The following is a 10,551-nucleotide window of genomic DNA, read 5'->3' as shown; positions in this document are numbered from 1 at the left end:
AATTCCATCAATGGTTTTTCAATGAAATGTGAAGCGAGGTCCTTAGCTAGATGGAGAGAGGAGAATATTAAATGGTCATTTCAGAGTATTAACAAGAAGTTACAGTTGTTGCTTAACCTCCTACAACTTCCTAGTTGTTTTACACTTCTGAGATTTTGATTTAGTTCTCATTATTCTTTTCTGGCAAATTTCTACTTGTTCTTCCAGACTTATCTGGGCCATCACTTTCTATGTCACCACACCTGGTACCTATCTCACTTCCACCATTAAAATACACTTTAGTTTGTATTTGTTTCCCCTACAAGACTAGTAAGATTCCTGAAAAGCTTGGTCTGTGTCCCTAGTGTGAAGTTCCATGCAGGACATTTAAGTAAGGATTTTCGATAAATGTTTAACAAACATTGTCTGTGGAATCTACAGCTAGAATTTATCTGATATGGAAGTGCCAAGGATTAACCAATCCCTAAAATGAAGCAGCTTATATGACATCTGTGCCCCTTTAAAAATAGGCACTGTTTGGCTGTGCTTGTTGTTGTCAATGCAGAGTGTTCCTGCACCATTGCAGGATGGACACACCACCACGTTGGCTTTTCATTTAGTCTTTCTGTTTTATTCAAATGTCAAAATTTAAGTTCCAAGATACAAATTGCATTTGATTTAAAAACATCGATTATGCTTTGTTAACAACTTCCAAAGTCAAATGTAAGTAGTTGTGACTAAAATGCCTCCCAGTCCATTTCTGGAGGATTACCCTTAATATGTTTAGCAGCTAGTCTGATTTCCACTCTACAAAAAGGAAAATGATGCTATAAGGGAAAGATAATGAACAAAGTTATACTATGTAAGACTTCCTGGGGAGAACTTGAACCATTACTAGGGAGACCAAGGAGAAGTGTTTCTGTTCCATACTCTAGCAACCAGCCTTAACACTGTAATACAAAGTGCATTTCTGGTCCTACCCAGCCATAAATACCACACATTCCTTTTATTAATTATATCATAGAAAGCTCAAATCTTCACCAACAAGATTTAGAATTTCCTGATAGCTTCAGTATCCCCCCAACAACAAAAAAAACTGTGTAAAAGGAAAGCTCAACAGTCTATAAACCAAAAAATAAGGACAAATATTTACATGTACTCTGATTTAAACAATTTCGAATGAGATTAAACTGAATGAATATAAAACTTGTACCACCACTATAGAAGGAAAGAAAAAAAAGCTTAAAAGATACGCAAATATTTTAATATTTATGGAGTTAAATGATACAATTTTCATTAAGACCCCAAATATCCCACCACTTTTTACCTTTGCTGTATAATGAAGGTTAGTAACTTATATGTTAGTGTGAACACATTTACTTTGGCTGATAGCAAAACATAAATTTTTTTTTTAATGTTCTAAGAAGCCAAAGAATTAGACCAAAATGTTCAGCACCAAAAAACAAAACAAAAAAAGAGCTCAGTACTTCAGGTTACGTACACAATATCAGGAAATTTTATTTAGCTGAGCACATGGCTGTTACTATGACTGACACTGCATGCTATTTATAGAATTAGATATGTATCTTTCTGGCTGGATGCGGTGGCTCATGCCTGTAATCCTAGCACTGTCAGAGGCCAAGGTGGCCAGATTGCCTGAGCTCAGGAGAGACCAGCCTGGGCAACATGGCGAAACCCCGTCTCTACTAAAAATACAAAAAATTAGCCAGGTGTGGTGGTGCACACCTGTAGTCCCAGCTACTCAGGAGGCTGAGGCATGAGAATTGCTTGAACCCGGGAGGCAGAGGTTGCAGTGAGCCAAGATCGTGCCACTGCACTCCAGCCTGGGTGACAGTGAGATTCTGTCTCAATAAAATAAAATAAAATAAAATAAAATAGCTATGTAACTTTCTGAAGATTTAAGCCAGACTTCAATTCCATTTACTCATCCACAGTACTAAAATGGATTAAAGATGGTAATTAAGGCTGGGTGCGGTGGCTCATGCCTGTAATCTCAGCACTTTGGGAGGCTGAGGCCAGCAGATCACAAGGTCAGGAGTTAAGAGACTAGCCTGGCCAACATGGTGAAACCCTGTCTCTACTAAAAATACAAAAATTAGCCGGGTATGGTGGTGTGCACCTGTAATCCCAGCTACTCGGAAGGCTGAGGTAGGAAAATTGCTTGAACCTGGGAGGTGGAGGTTGCAGTGAGCCAAGCTCGCACCACTGCACTCCAGCTTGGGACAGAGCGAAACTCTGCTTTAAAAAAAAAAAAAAAGATGGTAAATCCAACAACTTGGTAAGAAAATGGCCTTTTTTACAGAACCAATTGGGAAGTTAGTGTCATACTGTCATGCGTTAGCAGATAAGACTAGGAATACAGCTAAACCAATTATCAAAATATAGTTCTTCAGGGTATTTTTCAATGAAATTTTTAACTACCTGGTCCAATTTTTTTTTTTTCCCTGAGATGGAGTCTCACTCTGTTGCCCAGGCTGGAGAGAAGTGGCGCGATCTCAGCTCACTGTAACCTCTGCCCTCTGAGTTCAAGCGATTCCTCTGCCTCAGCCTCCAGAGTAGCTGGGATTACAGGCGCCTGCCACTGCGCCCAGCTAATTTTCTGTATTTTTAGTAGAGATGGGTTTCACCACCTTGGCCAGCTGGTCTTGAACTCCTGACCTTGTGATCCACCTGCCTTGGCCTCCCAAAGTGCTGGGATTACAGGCATGAGCCAGCGTGCCTGGCCTACCTGGTCCAATTTTCAAGATGAATATAATTCCAATATTTTCAGAAACACATGTGGGTAAAAAAGTAACATTAAAGAATGGTATCTCAATATTCAATTTTAAAGAATTTATTTTCCCATTTGTAGAGTAACATTATTGTAACATCTACAGTTATTGCAATACCTGCATTGCTTAAAAGAATTCCTAAGAATTTTGTTAAAGCATAGTTTTTTTTAAAAACTGAACCAAAATAATGTACATTTTATCTCTAAACACTGTCATTAAAGTCCACATAACGTCCTCTGTAAAATCAGTGTGATGTTACAATAATATACATGATCTGATTCTTATCCTAAAGGCTTCTCTGACCATGTATGATATCCAAGATAGATCCAATGCCTTTAATATCAGACTGTAGAGACAGTTATGACCCTAAACAAAAGAAGGAAAAGCTGTATATACAGGACAGCAATATGACAGTTTAGCTGTTTGCAGCATCTGCTTGGCGGGGCCATCCTTCTTCTTCAACTCCAGAGTCATACTCCTCTTCAGAGGATTCTTTTGTTGGAGCCCTACAATGAAAAGCCATGTTTGTTTTTTTAAAATAAAAAATGGAGGTAAACATGATCTTTAAAATCGAAACAGCAAAGTAACCTCAACTAGCTAAGAAAGCCATGATAATAGAAAATATTAGGAGCACTTTTAATATTAAAATTGCTTAGACCAGACACAGTGGCTCACACCTGTAATCCCAGCACTTTGGGAGGCCAAGGAAGGCTGATCACTTGAGATCAGGAGTTCAAGACCTGCCTAGCCAACATGGTGAAACCCCATCTCTACTAAAAATACAAAAATTAGCCGGGTGTGGTGGCGCATGCCTGTAGTCCCTGCTACTCAGGAGGCTGAGGCAGGGGAATCGCTTGAACCCAGGAGGTGGAGGTTGTAGTGAGCCGAAATCACACCACTGCACTCCAGCCTGGGTGACGGAGCGAGACTTCGTCTCAAAAAAAAAAAAAAAAAAAAAGATTGCTGAGTAATATGGGAAACAGACTATACAACCAAGTAAATAAACTTCCCAACATTTTTCCTGACAAATTTATTACTGAAAAAAAAAGGAAAACATGGCTTCAATTGTGAAGGCTTAAAAAATCCTTTTCTCCAAGAAAGCATCATCTGTTTTTTTTTTTGAGACGGAGTCTCGCTCTGTCGCCCGGGCTGGAGTGCAGTGGCCGGATCTCAGCTCACTGCAAGCTCCGCCTCCCGGGTTCCCGCCATTCTCCTGCCTCAGCCTCCCGAGTAGCTGGGACTATAGGCGCCCGCCATCTCGCCCGGCTAGTTTTTTTGTATTTTTTAGTAGAAACGGGGTTTCACCGTGTTAGCCAGGATGGTCTCCATCTGCTGACCTCGTGATCCGCCCGTCTCGGCCTCCCAAGGTGCTGGGATTACAGGCTTGAGCCACCGCGCCCGGCCAAGAAAGCATCATCTGTTATTTCAACTCAAATGCTTGAATTTAGCATATGTATATGGTAAAGAAGCTACTTCTGACCAAATCCATCTTGTCTCAAACTAGTAAAAATGGTAATTCAGATCACCACAATTCCTTTAAAAGCCACATGTCAACATCATTAAACAATAAAAATAAGAGATTACATCTCTCTGGATAACTAAGGTTGTTCAAAACAAATCAACTGCCTCTAAAGTTATCTTGGAACATAAGCAAACATAAAACATAACATACCTTATGATTGAGTTAAACAGAAACCTAGTTTTTGTGTAGGTAACAATGTCAAACATTGTATAGTAAACATTTATTGAATAAATCAGGGGTTAGGAAACTGTAGCTTGCTAGCCAAATCCAGCCCATTGCCTTTTTTTATATATTTTTTGAGACCGAGTCTCACTCTTCGCCCAGGCTGGAGTGCAGTGGTGCGATTTTGGCTCATTGCAACCTCTGCCTCCCAGGTTCAAGTGATTCTCCTGCCTCAGCCTCCCAAGTAGCTGGGACTACAGACATCCACCACCACACCCAGCTGATTTTTGTATTTTTAGCAGAGACACAGTTTTACCATGTTGGCCAGGATGGTCTCTATTTCTTGACCTCATGATCCGCCCGCCTCCACCTCCCGAAGTGCTGGGATTACAGGCGTGAGCCACCACACCTGGCCTGAAGATCAACTTTCAAAAACTCATAAAATACTATTATTTTATAATACCCAAATTAGATTTTTCTACAGAAAACCTGAGATTACTGCTTCCCTTACAAATACACAATATAACAATTTTTATATAATTTTAAAATGACAAACCCATAAACATAGCAATGAGGAGCTGATCTTAAATTTTTTTTTTTTTTTTTTTTTTGAGACAGAGTCTCGCTCTGTCTCCCGGGCTGGAGTGCAGTGGCTGGATCTCAGCTCACTGCAAGCTCCACCTCCCGGGTTTACGCCATTCTCCTGCCTCAGCCTCCCGAGTAGCTGGGACTACAGGCGCCCGCCACCTCGCCCGGCTGGTTTTTTGTATTTTTTAGTAGAGACGGAGTTTCACCATGTTAGCCAGGACGGTCTCGATCTCCTGACCTCGTGATCCGCCCGTCTCGGCCTCCCAAAGTGCTGGGATTACAGGCTTGAGCCACCGCGCCCAGCCTGATCTTAAATTTTGTATCTGTTCTGGCTTGAAAATGCACTTTACCGGATGTATCCTGGTTCCTTTTTTCCTTCTACTACTTCTTTGTCAACCTCCACACATACGATATCAGAATTAGGGACTTCAAACATTGGTTCTAGTAACAGCTTTTCCTAAATAAATAAAAAGTAATGAATCACATTGAAAACTGATTACACACAAGTGCTTTTATTCTATAAATCACAAACTGGAATCCATTCACTCAAAGAAAAAGAAACAAAACAAATATATATACATGTATATATATTTGTGATTATAGCTGGGATTACAGGCATAAACCACCACATTTGGCTTTTTTGTATTTTCAGTAGAGATGGGGTTTCGCCATGTTGCCCAGGCTGGTCTTGAACTCCTGAGCTCAGGCAATCCGCCCGCCTCAACCTCCCAAAGTGCTAGGATTATGGGCATGAGCCACCATGCCCGGCCTCTTGTTTTAATTTTTTTTTTTGAGAGATGAGGGTCTATGTTGCCCAGGCTGGTCTCAACCTCCTGGGCTCAAGCAGTCCTTCTGCCTCGGCCTCCCAAAGTGTTGGGATTTATAGATGTGAGTTACCAGGCCCAATCCTGATTTTTTGTTTCATTAATTATATTATGTCCATGTCCTTTATTGCAAACACCTTGAAGTTCTTTTTTGAGAAAAAGCAAAATATAATCTACTGTGATTAAAAAAAAAAAATTTCAGGCCAGGTGTGGTGGCTCACGCCTGTAATCACAGCACTTTGGGAGGCTGAGGCAGGCAGATCACCTGAGGTCAGGAGTTCAAGACCAGACTGGCTCACGCCTGTAATCACAGCACTTTGGGAGGCTGAGGCAGGCAGATCACCTGAGGTCAGGAGTTCAAGACCAGACTGGCCAACATGGTGAAACCCCATCTCCACTAAAAATACAAAAATTAGCCAGGTGTGGTGTTTCTTGCCTATAGTCCCAGCTACTTGGGAGGGTAAGGTGGGAAGACTGCTTGAGTCTCAGCCTGGGAGGTGGAGATTGCAGCGAGCCAAGATCGTACCACTGCACTCCTTTGAGACTCTGACTCTGACTCACTCTCTCTCTCTCTCTCTCTCTCTCTCTCTCTCTCGAGAGAGAGAGAGAGAGAGAGAGATTTTCCAAAAGAAAATGTATCTGTTTTCCAAAAGAAAACAAGGAAGCTTAATATACTCAAAACTCAGACCAAGAAATAATTGTTTTCAGAAAATAATGCCAACTCACCATTATGGACCGAAGGCCTCGTGCACCTGTTTTTCGTTCTAGTGCCAATCTGGCTATAGCTTTCAAAGCATCCTCAGTAACATTCAGTTCACACTACAAATACATTAAAAATAAATTATAACTTTTATTGTTAATTTTTACCTCCAGAAAATGTACCATTAAGTGAGGGGCACAATTCATGGTGTTTTGGAACCCTGCCTTCAAGAAGCACTTGTTTCTATCAACTAACCCATGACAGTATCAGTTATTATGAATTGCAAGTTTGTTCTGAAGCTTGAAGATGTTTTCTAGATTAACATACTCCCTAGGATTTTTTTCAACATTTACCAAACCTCTGTGTTACATACTAGGGATTTAATGATGAATAAACATCATCTTTGCCAAGCAACTTACAGTCTATTGTGTGATGACAGATGACAGATTGGCAAACTAGCATTTATAGTCCAGTGTATGCACATGGAGCTAAGGGAGCAGCAAAGGGGGAGGCATCTAAATAAGACTAAGGAACCACTGGAGGATTTTAAGCAAGGGAGTAAAAACATTAGCCTTGTCTTTAATCATTCAATGAATATTTAAGAACTTAATATCTATTTGTTGGGCACTGTGCTCAATGATCCATTCTAGAAGTAAAGAGGAAGATACTGATATTTTGGTGGTGGTAGTCACAGACAGACATGAGACAGGCAGATCAATTAGGAATTAAATGCATGAGTCAAGGTGAATAATAACAAAGGGGCTTGACTTGAGGCAGTGGCAATAGAGAAGAGGAGACTGATATTTAGAGACACAAAGTTCACAAAACCCAAACCGTTTGTTATCCAATTGAGTATGTGGGCTAGGTGTTTGCTACAGAGACGTATATGTGGGATTAATAAAACTCTATTTTGGCAAAAGAATATAAAAATACACATAGTATGTCACAACAAAAGCATTTAGAATATCAAGACTGAAAGGACAATCCTGTATGTCTGGGTTAGAGATATTGAGGTAGGCTAATGGCATTATTTTTCTTGGGCTTTAGGCTATAATGATGGTTTTAATTCAGAAGAAATAAAAACAACTCCTAAACTCTAACATAATACAATATGCCTTCCTTGATTCCTAGATCCATATTTAGTAAGGAATAGGCTGGTATTCTAGATGAGCAGAATTTGTTTTTGTTGTTAGGTTAATTTATGTAGAATTTCAATAGCAAGAAAATAACTAAGTACAAAAAATAAAAATCTAACCTTATCCATGCTGAATAAGGCCTGGTACTGAGGAATAACAGCATTTCGTGGCTCAGTTAGTATTTGTACAAGTGTTTTCTCATCTAGGCTATGCAATGGAACCACCACAGGCAACCGTCCCACAAACTCAGGAATCATGCCAAACTCAATCAGATCTCTGGCTTCCACATGACGCAATAACCGATCTTTTTCTTCAATGTCTTGGTGAGTATTTGATTCCCCACTTCGATTAGCAAGGTCTGCAGCAGCTGCAGCCCTTCTGCCTTTTCCCAGATTAGATGGTGTTCCAAATCCAAGATACTGCCAAAGAAACGATGCATATTATAAATAGTAGAATCAAATGATAGTGTATTAAGTACTTTTCATACATATTTCATATGATCTTTGTAACAACTCTATGAAGAAGGTTTTATTATCATTTACATTTTACAAAGGAAAAAAAACAGGCTGAGAGGTTAAATATCTTGATCGAAATCTTATTGCTGTAAGTGGCAAAGCCAGAATCTGAACTCAGGTCTGTCCTGTCTGCCTTCAGAATTGAGAACCTAACTGCTATGTAATAACCAACCCTCAAAGAATGAATTCTAATAAAAGCATACAATAACTACAAAGGGAGTCCCTCAGAACTCAGAAAATAAGGTTGCAGGGTTTATTCAAGACTTCTAGATGAGTGTGGTTTCCAAAAGATATAAAAACTATAAATATGGAGGTACAAGCAGCCTAATGAGAAAATTATCTGTTAAGTGTCTTAAGTCACTGCTAAATCATGATTCTTCTAAAATCATGATTTAGTCTGCATATATAGTTAGAATAATTTAGATTTTACCAAAAAATGTAAGAATGACATCAAACAAGAATGCTAACTTGCAAAGCTAGAATCCTCAAAAACATAAAAAATAAAATGAATGCTAACTTTGCTGAACAAGGTTGGGTATATAAAGGCATATAGATTTTGTTTCAGTCAACATAAACGAACTGTACTCCAGGCAATTCTCAGAAAGCTTAATTTTGTCATGTCATACAGCTTTTGTCAAAAGAACAAGAGAAGTACATGATATGTGCAAACATAGCCTAAGCTAAAAATCTGTTTGCAGGCTGGACACGGTGGCTCATGCCTATAATCTCAGCACTTTGGGAGGCTGAGGCAGGCTAATCAGTTGAGGTCAGGAGCTTGAGACCAGCCTGGCCAACATGGTGAAACCGTGTCTCTACTAAAAATACAAAAAGTAGCTGGGCATGGTGGTGTTCACTTATAATCCCGGCTGCTCAGGAGGCCGAGGCAGGAGGATTGCTTGAACCTCAGAGTCGTGGAGGTTGCAATGAGCTGAGATCACACCACTGCACTCCAGCCTGGGTGACAGAGCAAGACTCTGTCTCAAAAACTCTGTCTGCAATGGACTGAATATTTAAGTGTCCCCAAATTTGTATGTTGAAATCCTGTGTATTATTAGGAGGTGGGGCCAGGTAATAAGAACTAGAGCATATGGAAGGCATATATAGAGCTTGCTTCAGTCAAAGTAATAAGAACTAGAGCCTATGATTGCTCCCCTAATTTTCATTAATAAAGTTCACAGCTAAATGGAGTGACCTAATTCTCAACAAATCAGAATTACAACTTAAACCTTCCTTCTGTGTACTTCTGATTCTTTTTCTGACATTACTTTCAAACCTTCTGTCCTACTGTTTCTAGCTTCAAATCCTTTTTGGAAGTATGAAATACTAATTATAAATAAATTTTAGAATATGGTCTTTGCTTTTAGTTACAGAGTTTCAAATACAAAGTTCTCTCTCTCACACACAAACCCCCAAAGAAATAATTTCTTCTTTCTAATTTGTTAGGCTGATTTATGCAGTATTTCAATGACACAAAAAACAAATTTTCATACTATGTTTTGGCTGCTATTGAAATTTTGCATAAATTAGCAGAAAAATAAAAATCTAACCATATCCATGCTGAAAAAGGCCTGGTACTGAGGACTAACAGTAATTACGTGGCACGGTTAGTATTTTTAAAAGTGTTTCCTCACCTAGGCTAGGCAAAGGAACTACCATGGACAACCACACCATTAGCTGCATTATGATTATGATTATTATTTTTTACTACTACTAACCTATTACTTAAACTAGTACATTCAAGGCCAAGAAGACTTACAGCAAGCAATATAGCACACAGCTGATCTATAACATGAAGATTTCAAACAGAATGTTATGTAATATAAAAGTGATCACTTGTGCTATTATGCAAACTACAACACCATGGAAAATACAGGTGTTTTCTGGGCTTCCTGTCACTATGCTGACATTACATTTTGTTGTACTCAATCAAAAAATAAGTACTGGGCATGTACCATGAGGATATGAAGAAACACGTCCCAGTCTTGCCGGGCGCGGTGGCTCAAGCCTGTAATCCCAGCACTTTGGGAGGCCGAGACGGGCGGATCACGAGGTCAGGAGATCGAGACCATCCTGGCTAACACGATGAAACCCCGTCTCTACTAAAAATACAAAAAACTAGCCGGGCGAGGTGGCGGCGCCTGTAGTCCCAACTACTCGGGAGGCTGAGGCAGGAGAACGGCGTGAACCCGGGAGGCGGAGCTTACAGTGAGCTGAGATCCAGGCCACTGCACTCCAGCCTGGGTGACAGAGCGAGACTCCGTCTCAAAAAAAAAAAAAAAAAAAAAGAAACAAGTCCCAGTCCCAATTAAAAGCAGGGGTTGTAAGAAGAAACA

At 39.9% G+C, this 10,551-nt stretch overlaps 1 protein-coding gene across 2 annotated transcripts in view; it reads right to left on the bottom strand.

The window, feature by feature from the left end:
- Window positions 1-588: 588 nt before the first annotated feature.
- Window positions 589-10,551, bottom strand: part of CLPX (caseinolytic mitochondrial matrix peptidase chaperone subunit) — a 44,327-nt gene continuing 34,364 nt past the window's right edge. The window contains exons 11-14 of one of the 2 annotated variants that reach the window (XM_010355499.2): window positions 7,823-8,122; window positions 6,594-6,686; window positions 5,394-5,500; window positions 589-3,277 (exon numbers count right to left, since the gene is read on the bottom strand). In XM_010355499.2, the coding sequence (XP_010353801.1) occupies window positions 3,187-3,277; window positions 5,394-5,500; window positions 6,594-6,686; window positions 7,823-8,122 (591 nt within the window). In that variant the 3' untranslated portion in view covers window positions 589-3,186. The remainder of the gene's footprint in view (window positions 3,278-5,393; window positions 5,501-6,593; window positions 6,687-7,822; window positions 8,123-10,551) is intronic. The other variant, XM_010355500.2, reaches the window with a different exon arrangement.

The sequence above is a fragment of the Rhinopithecus roxellana genome, chromosome 5 (genome assembly GCF_007565055.1).
Source record: "Rhinopithecus roxellana isolate Shanxi Qingling chromosome 5, ASM756505v1, whole genome shotgun sequence".
Lineage (NCBI taxonomy): Eukaryota > Metazoa > Chordata > Mammalia > Primates > Cercopithecidae > Rhinopithecus > Rhinopithecus roxellana.
The sequence above is the reverse complement of the archived record's forward strand: the minus strand, read 5'-3'. Positions and strand labels throughout refer to the sequence as shown.